Source organism: Symphalangus syndactylus, chromosome X (genome assembly GCF_028878055.3).
Source record: "Symphalangus syndactylus isolate Jambi chromosome X, NHGRI_mSymSyn1-v2.1_pri, whole genome shotgun sequence".
Taxonomy (NCBI): Eukaryota; Metazoa; Chordata; class Mammalia; order Primates; family Hylobatidae; genus Symphalangus; species Symphalangus syndactylus.
Genome location: NC_072447.2, coordinates 113,289,955 through 113,308,659, shown reverse-complemented (window position 1 = coordinate 113,308,659; position 18,705 = coordinate 113,289,955). Strand labels below are relative to the sequence as shown.

The 18,705-nt window shown below is 39.1% G+C and overlaps 1 protein-coding gene across 2 annotated transcripts; it reads right to left on the bottom strand.

The window, feature by feature from the left end:
- Positions 1–7,461: 7,461 nt before the first annotated feature.
- On the bottom strand, positions 7,462–17,171 carry NXT2 (nuclear transport factor 2 like export factor 2). Of its 2 annotated transcripts, XM_055268493.1 has the most exons (5): positions 16,997–17,171; positions 15,647–15,731; positions 14,545–14,631; positions 10,536–10,680; positions 7,462–9,649 (listed from the first exon to the last, which is right to left on the bottom strand). In XM_055268493.1, exons 1-5 carry the CDS (start codon positions 17,089–17,091, stop codon positions 9,468–9,470), a joined length of 594 nt encoding a protein of 197 aa, XP_055124468.1. In that variant the 5' UTR covers positions 17,092–17,171; the 3' UTR covers positions 7,462–9,467. The 2 variants fall into 2 exon arrangements, with proteins under 2 accessions (XP_055124468.1, XP_055124469.1); XM_055268494.2 differs by lacking the exons at positions 15,647–15,731; positions 16,997–17,171 and adding an exon at positions 15,255–15,491.
- Between the last annotated feature and the right edge of the window lie 1,534 nt (positions 17,172–18,705).

Genomic DNA, 18,705 nt, shown 5'->3' with positions numbered 1-18,705 from the left:
CAAGAGAAAGTACTGCCATGTGGTTACAAGGTTAATCTGCCAAGGACGTTTTTCAACATGTGGTCTCTGGGCAAGATGGTCGCCATGAGTAATAGAAAAGGCAGGAAAGAGAAAGAGAGAGAGAAAAGCATTGCTTGTGGCAGGGTGGGGAAGGCGAGCATCTCACAGAGGCCCAAGAAAGACTCACCCATCCCAGCGTGATTGAAAAGTTCAGGCAGCTGCTTGTCGGTTATGAAGGGATCTTTTCCAGCAGTCCCATTAGCTCTCAAGTTTCCCCTTTTAGGGAGAAAAAAGCTCCCCATGTCCCATGGTCCCGTACATGCCTCATCCTGTCACCCATGGCCATCAGCAGAGTGCAAGGTATATTAATTCAAAGAGAATAGCTGTTAACATCCCATAGTGCCAAACCTGTTCTTAGCTGAGAGTACCTTTACTGAGAGGGTGCTCTAACCTCCTAAATCTTAGGAAGGACTCTAACCTTCCTAAATTGGGCCTCCAACCCAAGTTTGGTCAAGTGTCCTCGCCTTTTATTGAGAGGGCCCTTTAACCCTCTCTGTCTTAGGAGAGACTTTAACTCCCCTAAGTTGGGCCTCTAACCCAATCCCATCCTTTACCCAGGTATATGCACCCCACTTACCCAAAGTCGGCCAATTGGTGTGTGCAGATGATTTTCCTTTTGGTCACGAGTTTCTTCAGTATCATCCCTTGGGGTTCACCAGAAAAATGTTACCAGAAAGCGGTCCCGATCCAGACACCAAGAGAGGGTTCTTGCATCTTGAGCAAGAAAGATTTTGAGGGGAGTCCACAGTGTAAAGTGAAAGCATGTTTATTAAGAAAGTAAAGAAATAAAAGAATGGCTACTGCATAGGCAGAGCAGCCCCAAGGGCTGCTGGTTGCCTATTTTTATGTTTTAAAAAAATTATATGCTAAACAAGGAGTGGATTATTCATGCTTCCCCTTTTTAGACTATATAGGGTAACTTCCTGACGTTGCTATGGCATTTGTAAACTGTCATGGTGCTAGTGGGAGTGTAGCAATGAGGACGACCAGAGGTTACTCTTGTCACCATATTGGTTTTGGTGGCTTTGGCCGCCTTTGTTAGTACTATCTGTTTTATCAGCAAGGTCTTTACGACCTGCATCTTGTGCTGACATCCTATCTCATCCTGTGACTTAGAATGCTTTAATCTCCTGGGAATGCAGCCCAACAGGTTTCAGCCTCATTTTACCCAGCCACTGCTCAAGATGGAGTTGCTATGCTTCAAACGCTTCTGACACCAAGAGTAATGAAATATTCCTTTCAGTTATGGTATTGTTCCAGATACTGCCAGCCAAAATGCAACAACCCCAAGATAAAAGCCTATTGCCTCCAAAGTAATGAGTTAACAGATTTAACTCAAAAGGAGAGGGTGAGGCCTGAGGGATTTGAAAAGAGGGCAGGCTAGGTCTAGAGTCTACCACAGTGTGGGCCTTGGGAAGCATAGCAATATAGAGCCTGAGAAGGATGGGAGAAAGGGGCATGGAGGTAGGAAGTCTCCTAGTTCCTAGTTTTGCCACTGGCCTTCTAGGGATTTGTGAGTGTATACATATTTTTAGCTGCAGTTCTCATTTTCCTTCCAGTTATTATAAATTACCTGTCTGGGGAGGCTGTTTTTCCTAGTTTCTCTCTCCCGTCTTCCTCTCCTTTTATTTTCAGTTGTTTGGAAAGCAGTGTCTTCCCAACTGTCCCTACCTACCCTTCTCCCTCACCTCCCCCAGCTAATTACTCCTTCCATCCCTTCTCCCAGGCTTGTCTTTTCTCCTCAGCAACATCCAAAGCCAGTGAATTATTAGGTCTGAGATTGAGCCCAGACCATTGGGAATCCTGGATGCCACAGATGGACAGATTAGTACCTTAGAAAAATCATTTCCAGAGGCTCTTTCAGAAATAACAAAAAAGACTCAGGAAAATGGCCGGGCGCGGTGGCTCACGCCTGTAATCCCAGCACTTTGGGAGGCCGAGGCGGGTGGATCACGACGTCAGTAGATCGAGACCATCCTGGCTAACACGGTGAAACCCCGTCTCTACTAAAAATACAAAAAATTAGCCAGGCGCGGTGGCAGGCACCTGGAGACCCAGCTACTCGGGAGGCTGAGGCAGGAGAATGGTGCGAACCTGGGAGGCGGACCTTGCAGTGAGCAGAGATCAGGCCACTGCACTCCAGCCTGGGCGACAGAGCGAGACTCCGTCTCAAAAAACAAACAAACAAACAAAAAGAGTCAGGAAAACAAAGTGCTTGTTGGCCACCTCAGGTAGCTCAGGTCTCCAAGTCAGACTGTGGTACCTGGGCTTGGTTAAGTGTTGCAGGCATCTATTGCCAATTTCTTGCTGTTGAGCAAGAGAATTGGAATGAATAATGTTACAATCAATTTTACAGAAAGACTACTTGAAAATACATTTGCAAAATTACTATCATTGTTTCCTTTAGGGCCCTGAATCCTTTTTTTTTTTTTTTTTTTTTAACAGTAAAATAACCATCTCTATAAATCTAATCTTAGACTTTTTTTTTGCGGAGCTGGATTAACAACTGCCTTGTAAAGTCAGGGGCAAGGTTTAGAATGAGTGTCTGGCTGCGGGAAACAGTCACTCTCAATTGATTTTACCCTTAAAGAAAACCAGAATTTTGGGAAGGGAGGAAACCAATCATCAAGCCAAAAACTATAACCATTGTATTTGTGTAGCACGTGGCACTTAAATATTTTCATTTGTTGCCTTATTTGATTCTCACAACCGCTTGGTGGGCCAAATAGGACAAATAGTATCTCCATTCAATAGCTGAAGAGAGAGGCCCACAGTAAGTGAATTGTGCAAAGTCACAAAACACATTAGGGGAAGAACGGCCTTAGAACACAGGTCTTCTTTGGGTTTGGGACCACGATTACACCTTAGAGACCACCACAGCCTTTGTCAAACAAGGGGAGTTGATATGTAGATGTTTGGGGTGTTCAAGGAGGGAGGAAAAGGAAAAAAACGATGAAATTTATTTAAAATTTATCAAAATACAGCTTACATAATATCAGATCATGTTCAAAAGTGGTTCTGCTAGAAAGCCTTCTCACTTCTTTCCTTGGACACCTGAAATAGCAGTTTCTTCCGTTTCAACTCCTTTTCATTGCCGCTCATTCTATTCCCAGACTCTGCCTAAAGACTAATGTAAACATTTGCTTTCTTAGCTCTGAACTTCTCATGCAAACCAAAGAATGGGAGGCAAACACTGCTGCCCTTTACGGCCCTCAACAAATATGACAAATCTGAGAAGAGAAAGAAGTTTTGGGTCACTTCTAAGTCAGGGCGACATCATTGATATATGGCCCTACCTACTAGAAGCCAGCCCTATACCCCTACTCAAAAGTGATAGTGAAAATATGCTTGATCTATTTTTGTGTTTTTTCAAACTGATGGTACAACCCCTTAGGAAGTTGTGAAAAAATCAGTCGAGCAATTTATGACCAGCATTTAAAAAAAAATAGAATGAAATAAAAAATGCAAGGACCACACTGCAAGTGGTAAACATGAGTTTTATTTTGGACATTATACACACACACATACACCCCCCCCATATATATATATAGGTTTATTTGTGCATCTGTATACTGGGTTGTGATATAAAATATACTTCTTACTGTGGGTCACAGTGAAAATTTTGAAAGCTATCTCTCTAAAGAATGCATATACCACAATCCCAGATTTATGTTGTGTCCTAAGACCCCTGCATCTGACACATTATTCCAACAATACATTTTTCTACCTTTTACTGCTTCCCTAGAAAGCTAGACTGACCTACATAGCTGACTGAGAGTCACCGAGAACTCTCTTGTAAAGAAAGCTGCATTTGGCAAAAGGTAAGCATTTATTAACAGAATACAGCAGTTTGGAAAAAAAGTGTTGTGATGAAATACTTTTATTACATAGAGCCAACTATAAAATCAAAAAGCCAAAAATGCCTTACCATTTTCCCCTAAATATGTGTGGTTATGTTAAAGCACACATAGGGCAGGAAGGACAACACATGCTTACAACAAAAATCAGTAAATGGAATCCCCTTCTACCAAATTTCCTGCCCAATTTCAGGCAAATAGTGAATTCATCAAAATTTCAGAAAAGAATTCACAGTACCTTCTTGACTTTTGACTTCCTGCTCCTTTTCCAAACACTGTGCTTATCCTTGAACCTCATTGGGACTATCTTTATAGATACACTATACATTACTAGGTGATTTCCAAAAAGCATGAAAATGTTACCATGACTCAAATTCACTGAGGAGTCTGTGGCTCTTACAGCCATACGGGCTACTCATGAAATACAAATGGCACGGTGACAGAATTTGTTTGAGTCATGAATTATTAGTCTTGTAAGCTTACAGCCTTTTACTTCCACTAACGCCTACAAATTTAGACCTAAGTAGATTCCTAGCCATTTTTATCTAGGCAAAACTCCTAAGATGCCATTGTTTATAAGACTCACCATTACTTTACCACTGAGAAAGGGGAAATGAGACACAACTATAATATGGCATCAATTTAAGATCTGTACCAATTCCAGGGATGTTAAAATGTGAAAAATACATGCATCTTTGAAGAGATAAAATATGATATTTAATTTTAAGGGCTATTACTTTGTTTTAAAATTAGAGATGAGGTCTTGCTGTTGCACATGCTGGAGTGCAGTTGTGCAACCATGGCTCACTGCAGCCTTGAGCTCCTGGACAAGCGATCCTCCCAACTTAGCTTTCTGAGTAGCTGGGCCTATAGGCATATGCCATTGTGCCCTGCTAACTTACTTTTGTAGAGACAGTGGTCTTGCTATTTTGCCCAGGCTGGTCTCAAATTCATGAGCTCAAGTGATCCACCCACTTCGGCCTCACAAAGTGTTAAGATTACCGGCGTGAGCCACCATGCCTGGCTGGCTATTGCTTCTTCTCATTCCCCTCCAAAAAAATCTGCTGACATATATATTTTTTAAATTTTCTTTTTTTATTATACTTTAAGTTCTAGGGTACATATGCAGAACATGCAGGTTTGTTACATATGTATACATGTGCCATGTTGGGGTGCTGCACCCATCAACTCATCCTTTACATTAGGTATTTCTCCTAATGCCATCCCTCCCCCCTCTCCCCACCCCACAACAGGCCCCAGTGTGTGATGTTCCCCACCCTGTGTCCATGCGTTCTCATTGTTCAATTCCCACCTATGAGTGAAAACATGCGGTGTTTGGTTTTCTGTCCTTGCGATAGTTTGCTCAGAATGATGGTTTCCAGCTTCATCCATGTCCCTACAAAGGACATGAACTCATCCTTTTTTATGGCTGCATATTAGTCCATGCTGTATATGTGCCACATTTTCTTAATCCAGTCTATCACTGATGGACATTTGGGTTGGTTCCAAGTCTTTGCTATTGTGAATAGTGCTGCAATAAACATGTGTGCATGTCTCTTTACAGCAGCATGATTTATAATCCTTTGGGTATATACCCAGTAATGGGATGGCTGGGTCAAATGGTATTTCTAGTTCTAGATCCTTGAGGAATCGCCACACCGTCTTCCACAATGGTTGAACTAGTTTACAGTCCCACCAACAGTGTAAAAGTGTTCCTATTTCTCCACATCCTCTCCAGCACCTGTTGTTTTGACTTTTTAATAATCGCCATTCTAACTGGTGTGAGATGGTATCTCATTGTGGTTTTGATTTGCATTTCTCTGATGGCCAGTGATGATGAGCATTTTTTCATGTGTCTGTTGGCTGCATAAATGTCTTCTTTTGAGAAGTGTCTGTTCATATCCTTTGCCCACTTTTTGATGGGGTTGATTTTTTTCTTGTAAATTTGTTTGAGTTCATTGTAGATTCTGGATATTAGCCCTTTGTCAGATGGGTAGATTGCAAAAATTTTCTCCCATTCTGTAGGTTGCCTGTTCACTCTGATGGTAGTTTCTTTTGCTGTGCAGAAGCTCTTTAGTTTAATTAGATCCCACTTGTCCGTTTTGACTTTTGTTGCCACTGCTTTTGGTGTTTTAGTCATGAAGTCCTTGCCCATGCCTATGTCCTGAATGATATTGCCTAGGTTTTCTTCCAGGGTTTTTATGGTTTTAGGTCTAAAATTTAAGCCTTTAATCCATCTTGAATTAATTTTTGTATAAGGTGTAAGGAAGAGATCCAGTTTCAGCTTTCTACATATGGCTAGCCAGTTTTCCCAGCACCAATAGGGAATCCTTTCCCCATTTCTTGTTTTTGTCAGGTTTGTCAAAGATCAGATGGTTGTAGATGTGTGGTATTATTTCTGAGGGCTCTATTCTGTTCCATTGGTCTATGTCTCTGTTTTGGTACCAGTACCATGCTGTTTTGGTTACTGTAGCCTTGTAGTATAGTTTGAAGTCAGGTAGCATGATGCCTTCAGCTTTGTTCTTTTTGCTTAGGATTGTCTTGGCAATGCAGGCTCTTTTTTAGCTCCATATGAACTTTAAAGTAGTGTTTTCCAATTCTGTGCAGGAAGTTCTTGGTAGCTTGATGGGGATGGCATTGAATCTATAAATTACCTTGGACAGTATGGCCACTTTCACGATATTGATTCTTCCTATCCATGAGCATGGAATGTTCTTCCATTTGTTTGTGTCCTCTTTTATTTCGTTGAGCAGTGGTTTGTAGTTCTCTTTGAATTAATTGCCTCCCACAGGGGTTTCTTCTTTATTAGTCTTGCTAGTGGTCTATTTTGTTGATCTGTTCAAAAAACCAGCTCCTGGATTCATTGATTTTTTGAAGGGTTTTTTTTTGTGTGTGTGTCTCTATCTCCTTCAGTTCTGCTCTGATGTTGGTTATTTCTTGCCTTCTGCTAGCTTTTGAATGTGTTTGCTCTTGCTTCTCTAGTTTTTTTAATTGTGATGTTAGGGTGTCGATTTTCGATCTTTTCTGCTTTCTCTTATGGGCATTTAGTGCTATAAATTTCCCTCTACACACTGCTTTAAATTTGTCCCAGAGATTCTGGTATGTCGTGTCTTTGTTCTCATTGGTTTCAAAGAACATCTTTATTTCTGCCTTCATTTCGTTATTTACCCAGTAGTGTTGACATATTTTTAATGTAGAATTAAATTTAATGAACCATTCTTTCCGGAAATCAACTGTATTTTGGTTTCACTGCCTATCGAATATAGCATTTTAGCTGGTTTCTCAAGGTTAAGATTTCCAACTTCTCACCAAAAACCTACAGGTAACTCAAACAAGGGATGATCTCAGGAATGTGAATAATTGGCAGGAAAAGGAGACAGATGTGGCAGGTTACAGAAAGAACAAAAAGAAGATCCAAGTTGTTAACCATTGTTGTCAACACACTACTGTAATTTTTTTCTAAATTTGAAAAACCTTATATTGTAAAGAAACAAGTAACCATTCTGAAACCTAAGAACAAAAATCAAAAGACTGTAAAACAAGCTTGAGAAAATCTGTCACAAGGCAAAATTTTATTTTTTCAAGTTACAAAAATAGGAGCATGTCAAAAATACAGTCTAGTCCTTATAAGAGTAGTTCCAGCCATTTAAAAGTTATATAGAGTTTGGAAAAAGCAATTTATATACAAGTCTTAAAACATACAACAATCATGAACAATGCACACCATTCAATGTAGTTATTGCTAGTTATATGCAGCTTTTAGTTACCATTGTTCTTCTCCGTAAGGGAAAGTACAGCATTTGAACATTCTGATTGTTGCTGCTAAAGCTGTGGTTTTGGAAAATCAATCCAAAATAAGAATAAGCTCACTATGAGTAGAATAAAATGTGTAAGTTTCAATCAGTACCACAAGAAAGCATGGTTTAAATTTGAGTTCCATACAATTCTACATAACTCTATTTTGTTACTATAACAGAAATACAGTGTGTAGTTTTGGGCAAGAGTAAATGAATTACTGGTTTTATAATTAAGTGAAAAGAAACAGTTTTTGGTTGCAATGTAGAAACAAAGCTGGCATATCTAGCTTACAAACATTAAAAAATGGAAAAAGATATTTAATGTTTAAGCAAAAGCCGAACCTAGGTTTTTTACCTTTAGAAATTAAGAGATAAAGTTAAGCATTTTGTTCTTTTGAGGATTATCATGAAGATTTGCTATTCTCTATTTTCTTTTTAAAAAGACAACGAGTTAGCCACATAGCGGGAACATATTTTGAAACAGATCTATTTGCTCAATGTCATATGGAAGAACAAATCACAAAATTAAATAATTCTACCTTTAAATAACTAAAGATAATGCAGTTGACAGTACAAAGCACTGGGAAAAAATCACTTATTTGGGGGATGTGTGATACATAAGAAACTTTGGGCCTAAAGTTCACATGGAAGACTTAAAATTTAAGGGTGTCACCAAAATATAACAATGGCTTTGACTCCAACTCTCATGTTAGACCCTGTTAAAAGGTTAGGTTTATTGCTGTTATTTTACCCCAGTAAGTTCTTGAATAAATGGAGATATACATTGGTGATAAGTATGAGGTGAAGTAAAAAGATCTAAAAATATTAGTCTTAGAACAAAAATGACACTCACGATCATTTGGCAAGGATACTTATTAACTTAGTGATTTAAATCCTAAAAATAAGCTACATTTTTAGGAGGTAGAAAACAAGTACCAATAGTTTACCATTTGGCCACCCTCCTTACTTTTGGCTTCAGCCTTGGATTTCTATTTCTCATTCCCTATTCTCCTGTTAAAGCTATTAGTTCCACTACCATTCATTACCTAAATGTATAGACCTGGAGCTGCCAAGAAAAATCTTTTTAGGAAGCTTTGCTTTTAAGCCACCAAATGCACCCAATACTCAGATATCAACTGAGAACGTTTTGCACCTCTCTAGTTGATTAATTTACTTCACAAAAAAATGCCAAAATAAAAATTACTTAAAATGAAAAACGACTACTGAACATCTCTATATGCAATTCCAATATGTCAGAGTAGTTATGTAAACCTAAATCTGTACTATTTTCACTGAACTGATTTGAAAAAGCCATCTATTAAAATGGCATTACCAGTGTTAACTGAAAACAGGCAATGTGTTTTACTAGAAAATTAACCTAATAACCAAAAAACTCTACTTCTTCCCAGAGTTTTATATTGTGCTGACATCCCATAGATAATATTATAAAAGGGTTTTATTTTTGCAATAGGCTGCGTTCACAGTGAGTATGTTAGTACCAAGATCATGTGTTTAATATTACTGTAAGAATGTCATTAGTGTAATGTATATAAGGCATGTAAAAAAATAGCTTTAAAGCTCTTAGAGGGCAATGCTCCAAACTGGCAGCTGCTAGAAAAGGTGCTGATAGGAATAGAAAATATTAAAGAAATTTAGTTTTAGCACATATTATAGTGCTTCTACAATCAAAATAATTCACATAAATTTCAGTTGCTGGAACTAATGGACCAAATGAGAATGGACTTTTGCCCCTTTAACTACTAGACCAATCTTGAAAACGGAAGCAATCACTTGCAATCTTCCACACAGTATTGCTGGGAGTGGACTGAGCAGTCAGCAGGAAGTTCTGGTTGAAGAAATGTTGTTTGTTTCCATCAAACTTCACAGTTCCACTGGTCACAACAAGAACTGTAGTTTGGGACTGAGTTGCTTGCTCTTCATCCACATTAAAAAAAAGAGAACACGTCATTTTCTATCTCTAAATAAGCAGATTTTCAGGCTTAAAATACACTGTTTATGGACTAATGCTTAAAATTTTTTTCATAAACTTTCTGTCCCTTGAGCATAATCTTAAGCACACATACTCAAATCCAGAAAACTAAATACTCATTAAAAGATATTAAAATTATTTTCAGTCCAGAAAACTTTGGGATACTCTAGTTTCAAAATCAGGAGATTATATCTAGCATAGGACCATTTGCTTCATATATATATAAATATTTCAGAATTAATATTTCAGGTTTCTAACAGAGCTTATTCATGTTTTGCTTCTTAAACTATTGTTTTTTTCAGGAATTATAAAGGAAAAAAAATTACCCTAAACTACAATTTAAGACACTTAGGACCGTACCTAGAGGTTTTATTAAACTGTATCAATCTACCTGGAATCAAATTGTCTTGTAAAAAGTCATCCTTTCACATAACAGAGTAAATTTCTGTGAAATATTAATAGATTGTAAGATACTGAACACATTAATCAGAGATATGGTATAATTTTACTCTGGAGACATTTCAGGGACCAGCAGGCAACTATTTAGAGAAATCAGATAATCTTTCCCCTCCATTTACAAAAATCACATTAATCTCAACTTTTCATACAACTTTTAATAAGCCAAAATCACATAATCCATCAAAACCTACTAGTGGAAAGAATCTGAAGGAAGACCAAAGTTTGACTGGACAGTTAAATTTTTCATAATATTTAACTTGCTCAAATAAGTAAATAGTTCTACCACTAAAAGTTTATCGCTGCTTTTGGTGTAAAAGCTCAGTGCTTACTAAAGGAAAACAAAGGAAGCATCTTGAAAGATCATGATCTTACCATGAACTGGTTGGCAATCTAACATATTGACCTGGAACTCACTAGAAGGCAATGTGTCAAAAAAATTATTTAGGGCATCCAGCCCTGAAACAACATTTCCATTCCATATTAAGGTGGCCTTGTCCAGATACAGCCTGGTTAGTGCCTAAAAAGAAAGACCAATTTTAAAGAGGGAAATAGTTCTGTTTCTAGATAAACATTTTATAGAAATGGATTAAAATATTACAGATGGTATATAAACATTTTTTGTAGTTCTACCTTCATCTCCACTCCCCTTGCTCCATCTCCACTGGAAACCAATGTGAGCAAAACGTCTGTCTTATAATCTTGGCCTTAAATAAATATCACCTTACTCTTTATAAACTAGGCAGTAAAATATATTTTTTCATATTTCACTTTAGACACAATAAAACCTTCCACCCAATTAAGTTCTGCTTTCTGTATTAAAATGAATTAAATGATCACAAATTCCAAGCAAATGCAGCCCCAAGCCAGTTTTAGTGTGTCTTCCTTTTGTAATTATGAGAATTAACAAAGTTTTTGATCAAGCCCTACCTGTACCCTTTAATGCTAGTGGCTATATATATGAAACATTTAATATTTGCATGTATTAGAAAGAATTAGTTCACTACTCCCACTTTTTAGAGAAGAGGTTTATGTTTTCTTAAAAATTATTCTGTTTTTTAAAATAATTGAGACAGGGTCCCACTCTGTTGCCTCAGGCTGGTCTCAAACTCTTGGGGTCAAGAAATCCTCTTGCCTCAGCCTCCCAAGTAGCTGGGGTTACAAGCATGTCATACCATGCTCGGCTATAGTACTACTCTATTAGTGTACTTAGTTCAAAAGAATCATGAGTACTTGCTAAAGCAGAGACTTTGATAAGTCAAATAAGTTAAGGCCCAAATGAGGCAGAAATTCAACATTTAAAACTCTGGGGTCACAAGACACACTATTAGCTTAATTCTATAATGTAACTTGGGTTAAAAGGCCAGGGCACTGTGGCTCACGCCTACAATCCCAGCACTTTGGGAGGCTGAGGTGGGTGGATCATGAGGTAAGGAGTTCAAGACCAGCCTGGTCAAGATGGTGAAACCCCATCTCTACTAAAACTACAAAAATTATCCGGGCGTGGTGGCAGTTGCCTGTAATCCCAGCTACTTGGGAGGCTGAGGCAGGAGAATCCCTTGAACCCGGGAGGCAGAGGTTGCAGTTAGCCAAGATCGCGCCACTGCACTCCAGCCTGGGTGACAGAGTGAGACACCATCTCAAAAATAAATAAATAAATAAAAATAAAAAAAAAAGGTCAACACGTATCTTGACACTGGTAATAAACTATGTTGTCTTTTTTTTTTTCTACTTTATTTTTTGAAAGCAGTAAGGTACAATACACATTCAAGGCAAGGCACAATAAACATCCATTGTCACATCCCTTTTCCCTGACATCAAATATCAGTACAAGAAACTTCTTTTATCTTTTGCCTTAAAAAATGGGTTTTTACCTGACAAAAACAAGCAATGGGGAAAGGATTCCCTATTTAATAAATGGTGCTGGGAAAACTGGCTAGCCATATGCAGAAAACTAAAACTGGACCCCTTCCTTACACTTTATACAAAAATTAACTCAAGATGGATTAAACACTTAAACGTAACACCCAAAACCATAAACCTAGGCAATATCATCCAGGACATAGGCATGGGCAAAGAGTTCATGACTAAAACACCAAAAGTAATGGCAACAAAAGCAAAAATAGACAAATGGGATCTAATTAAACTAAAGAGCTTCTGCACAGCAAAAGAAACTACCACCAGAGTGAACAGGCAACCTACAAAATGGGAGAAAATTTTTGCAATCTATTAATTTCCGAATCTACAGGAACTTAAACAAATTTACGAGAAAAAACAACCCCATCAAATAGTGGGTGAAGGATGTGAACAGACACTTTTCAAAAGACATTTATGCAGCCAACAAGTATGAAAAAAGCGCATCATCACTGGTCATTAGAGAAATGCAAATCAAAACCACAATGAGATACCATCTCAGGCCAGTTAGAATGGTGATTATTAAAAAGTCAGGAAACACAGATGCTGGAGAGGATGTGGAGAAATAGGAATGCTTTTACACTGTTGGTGGGAGTGTAAATTAGTTCAACCATTGTGGAAGACAGTGTGGCGATTCCTCAAGGATCTAGAACCAGAAATACCATTTGACCCTGCAATCCCATTACTGGGTATATACCGAAAGGATTATAAATCATTCCACTATAAAGACACATGCACACATACGTTTATTTCAGCACTATTCATAATAGCAAAGACCTGGAACCAACCCAAATGCCCATCAATGTTAGACTGGATAAAGAAAATGTGCCACATATACACCATGGAATACTATGCAGCCATAAAAAAGGATGAGTTCCTGTTCTTTGCAGGGACATGGATGAAGTTGGAAACTACCATTCTCAGCAAACTAACACAGGGACAGAAAACCAAAGACAGTATGTTTTCACTCACAAGTGGGAGTTGAATAATGAGAACACATGGACACAGGGAGGGGACCATCACACACCTGGGCCTGTCAGGGGGTGGAGGGCTAGGGGAGGGATAGCATTAGGAGAAATACCTAATGTGGATGACGGGTTGATGGGTGCAGCAAACCACCATGGCACATGTATACCTATGTAATAAACCTGCACATTCTGCACATATATCCCAGAAATTAAAGTATATATATGTATGTATATATGTACATGTATATATATGTATATACATGTGTATATATACGTATATACGTATACATACGTACATATGCTGTATATGTACGTATACATACGTACATATGCTGTATATGTACGTATACATACGTACATATGCTGTATATGTACGTATACATACGTACATATGCTGTATATGTACGTATACATACGTACATATGCTGTATATGTACGTATACATACGTACATATGCTGTATACGTATACATACGTACATATGCAGTATATATACGTATACATACGTACATATGCAGTATATATACGTATACATACGTACATATGCAGTATATATACGTATACATACGTACATATGCAGTATATATACGTATACATACGTACATATGCAGTATATATACGTATACATACGTACATATGCAGTATATATACGTATACATACGTACATATGCAGTATATATACGTATACATACGTATATATGTAGTATATATACGTATACATACGTATATATGTATATATATGTGTATATATATATATTTAAAATCCTATGTTTAATAAATGGGTTTTATATAAAAAATAGGTTTTTAGAGATAGGGTATTAGCTTTTGCAGCTGCAAGATAGAAGTAGTTCTCCAAAGCACAGTTCTATGCTGGTAAGAGACCTAGGCAAGACTCACTTGACCACATACTGACATAATTACTTAAAAGATATGGTGCAGGGATAAGTTGCAATGAAAAAGCTGATGAAATCTCGGTCTGTTGAGGACCTAATATTATCCATGCTACATGCATACTTTTTGTGGGTATAAGCTATACTTTTCAGCCATAATCAGAAATTATCTATAAATATGTGAAATAAAAGGGATGAATCAGGAAATATTCCCCGTAATGACCCACCCCTTCATTAGCACTAATAATACCTTAACCATATTGGTTAATTGATGGAACTAAGGAAACATTTTTAAGAAAATATGCTGGACTCAATGTTAAGTGCGATATTTTAATTAATTCATACTTACCAACCTGAAAATAAAATGAGGTTAAGGGAAAATGACAACTTGCTCCAGGTGAAAGAACTAGGTAAAGGTAAACCTGGGATATGATTCCAGAGCCCATGTTCCCACTAATGGCATACCAATCCTTCCCTGGGCAATTTGCTTTTTAAAGAGTAAGTCCACAGTTACCACTTAGGTAAGTGAGATGAAACGCTGGCTCCAGACACAACCTGGTATTTGATAAAGAGTAGTAGTCTTATAAAGAGTAGTAGAGTCTATAACACTCACCCGTCTTCTTTTATCCATTGTCTCATAGTAAATATTGACAAACTCCTCAGCAGCTCTACATGCCTGATCTACATAAGTTTTAAAATCCTACAAGAAAAATTCCAGAAGTATAGATTACCAACCTTTTCAATCCCTCACAAACACAAAACCACTGACAGAAGCTGATGATTTATTTCAACCACTATGTAGCTCTATATACAGTTCACATTCTTTCATACAAATTCAGACATTTTAAAGGCTGGACTCTAAAGTTTGCAATTTTAAAATTTTTCACTAATTTTAAGTGCATGTCTTTAGGACATAATCTTCTCAATGAATCTGAGTCTTTTTCAGTCTCCACATATAAATTTATAATCTTTTCTTGGCAACTAAGTACTTTAGACTTTCAATATTTTACAAACATTCACAGCAATGAAAATGACACCACCTGAACCTTAGAAAAGGAGAGCGTGCGGCGAAAACTGCCACTGAATAAGCTAGGAAAGTGTTTTCTCTTTTCAAGTGAGGTGTTAGAGCCAAACTCCAAAGTTGTTGAATGGGAAACACACACACACACACACACACGAAAGTAGTTCAACTACTTGAAAAACCAGCAGCTCCACTTAGGAAACTTTCCCACATTGAGTAAATATTCACTGCTGTTTGCATAAGAACTGTGAAACCGAAGAAAGCAATGCTGTTGGCGTTCGTGCCGGAGAATTAAGGAATACCTTCCTTCTCATTCATTTACGGGGCCCAGTCTATTACTAAATTAAGAATAATGAATCGCCAGTTTCTTTGTCAGGTGACTGAAAGTGATTTTTAGAGAGGAAGATAATCGAGAGAAAGAGACTGCAAGCCATAAACACCAAACCCCAACATCCCCGCCTCTCGCTATTTCCCAGCTCAGGGTCCTTTCCGGGACCAGAAAGCGACTGCTAACCAGGCGGGGGTGGGGCCGGCAGGGCGGGCAGCAAAGCGTAGGCCCCGCCCCGCAGTGCAGAAAGCCGGGCCGTGATTCGCCAACTATCCACGTGAGCAGCAGCCAGACCGCCCCCGGGGTCCCTCCCCTCAGCCACTGGAGCCGGGCGCCCAGCTGTCCTGCCACGGCCCAGGCACTCACCAGAGACGTGGCCATCTGGGCGTTTGAAGCAGCGTGTTGCGGCAGTGGCGGCGTCACTACCTCCTCAAGTGTCCGGCCCTCACGGCTGCGGAATGATCAATACTTATGAAGACAGCGAAACCCGCCAAAGGCACATAATTTTCCACCCTTCCATTCTCTCCCGGAAGTAGTTCGGTACGTCGTTAAAAGCACACCGATGTTCCAACCTTAAGTTCCAACTCCCTTCAGTTCCTGAAGATCCCTCCCATCCACCTTATCTACTTGTTTCTTAGTTTAAAATTTAAAAGCCACTTTGCTTTTGTAAACATGATACTCAAAAGGAAAGTCCCCTAGTTTTCTAACGGCAAGCCTGGGGACAAGCAAAAATGAAAGTGTTCAATTACAGGGACTTTTTTGCCCCAGGAGGCGGAGCCAAAGCCCTCTGAAGACCAATTAGAAATGCGAGGAGACCTACTATTCGGTAGCCTATAGGATAAGTGGGCGGAGCTTGGGGAAAGGCGTGCACGACTAGTGAACAATTTAGCATTCTGGAACGTTCTGGAAGGATCACCCTCACTGAATTACTACCTTTTGGCAGTATGCCTAAAATTACTATTTCATTTTAACCCAGCCATATTCAACAGGAAAAGTTTATCTAGTGTCTCCATTCTGGCATTTTAAAATGTCTTGCGAACACCAACAAAAATTAAGTTTACAGTGCTATTCACCATCTTTTAAGGGCTATTTATTCTGCAAAGTATTCTTTTTTTTTTTTTTTTTTTTTTGAGACAGAGTCTCGCTCTGTCACCCCGGCTGGAGTTCAGTGGTGCAATCTCGGCTCACTGCAAGTTCCGCCTCCTGGGTTCACGCCATTCTCCTGCCTCAGCCTCTCCGAGTAGCTGGGACTACAGGTGCCCGCCACCACGCCCGGCTAATTTTTTTTATATTTTTTAGTAGAGACGGGGTTTCACCATGGTCTCGATCTCCTGACCTCCTGATTCGCCCGCCTCGGCCTCCCAAAGTGCTGGGATTACAAGCGTGAGCCACCGCGCCCAGCCTATTCTGCAAAGTATTCTAACAATAACTAAAATGTCGAGTGCTGACTATACGTAAGGTGCTTTTCTAATAAGCTTTACATATATTCACTTATAACAATGCTGAGGTAATTGCTATTATTTTATGATCTTCATTTTACAGCTAAGACTGTAAAAATCTGCTTATGGTCACAAACTAGTTGAGATTCAAACTCAAGCAATATAACTATCATGGCAATGTGGCTTTGCTCCCCAACACCCCTTAAAAACCTCTCATCCCAAAGCCGCGAACGACTTCTGATTTAAATGGCAAATTAATTAGATGTCGTAGTTTTACCTCGAGTAGCTGGTGTGTGGCCCCTCATAATAGTTACTTCTTCTTTGGTATCCTTCTCTGTCTCCCTGAGACCAGTAGCTTCTGTGTTTTCTCATACCCTTAATCTTTCTCTTTTTCTGACTCTTCTCTCTTCAAGGTAGCACTAACGGAAGCTTCTTCTCAGCCAGCTCGCTTCCGTTTTCCGTTAACCTCTGACTGGCGTCACTTCCGGTACATCCCCCTTTTAAAGCCTCCCTTCTTCAGGGTGATCTAAATTGCTACCCGTATGCTAATGAATCTCAACAACCTATCCCAAGCCCCCACCCCTTATCTGAGCTCCAATTACACATATGAATTTTGCTAAACATGAACGTGAGTGCACTATAGGCTTCTCAAACTTGTACGTCCAAAATTTAAACTCATTATTTCCTCCGCACTTCCAAACTTTTATATTCTCTCCCAGTCACCTATCTTGAATTCTCGGAATCTTTATTTTTTTGGTTCCCCTCTCCTCCTCATCATAATTCATTCAATAAATATTTATCAAGTATTCACTATGTGCCAAAGATTGTGCAAGGCTCTGTATATAGAGTGGTGAATAAAATAGGCATGTTTCGAATCCTTTTAGGCTCAAAGTGTAATGAGAGTGCTAGACAATAAACATGACATTGAGTTACAAAGTATTACTAAGTAACTTGCTTAGTTCTGACCATTCCCTATAGCAACCCTTCTCCCTCTACCCCTCCCCTCCCCTCCTCCTCCTCCTCCTCTTCTTCTTCTTTTTTTTAGAGAGAGAGTCTCACTCTGTGACCCAGGCTGGAGTGCAGTGGCATGATGTTGGCTCACTGCCAACCTCCGCCACACGGGTTCAAGCAATTCTCTTGCCTCAGACTCCCGAGTATAGTAGCTGGGACTGCAGGCGCCAGCCACCACGTCCGGCTAACCCTGTTCCTTTTTCTCCCCCGCTCTTCTTGGCTCTCTCCCTCCCTTTCTCCCCCACACTTCTCTCACTTTCCCCATCTCATTCTCTCCTCCCTCTCTCCCCCCACTTCTCTCCCTTTCCCCCTCTCATTCTCTCCTCCCACACAAACTTTGATAACTCTATTATCTATTTTCTTCCAGATTCTCATAATCTTTAAATACCTACCTTGGTCTGATCTGAATTTATTTTCCCAGGCTATTCTCCCAAATTCACCAACACTGGCAAAGTTAACTACTACTGTTTGCCAAGAATGACTGATGTTTACTACTTCATTGGTGACTGTTTTTCTTGATTGAGAGATTGTGTTTTATATGATTTAATTCAATCCTCACGACCCCCAGAAAGGCAGACATTATTATCTAGATTTTTAAAAATTTAAACTTAAGTTTAAAGAAGTTAAGTAAATTGGTTAAGATGATACAGCTAGTGGACCTGGGATTTCAATCCCAAACTTTCAAATCTCAAAGTCTGCTTTTAGACACTTAGCTATTCATGCATTTACTTATATATTCTTATTTTGGAATGTTCCCTCCATTTGTACCTGCCCTTCAGGGACCAGAATAGGTGCGATCTTCCCTACGAAGTCTTCCCTCATTTCATGTCCCCTGAACCCCAACTGTTGTGAGCTCTTTAATGGCTATAAGGATGGCTATTGGTGTGGGAAATAGTGTTGAAAAATACGGGAAGGTTGAAGTACTGGAAAGGGACAGCTGAGTTCGAGGTGGAGGGGGGCTCAGTTTTGCACTGA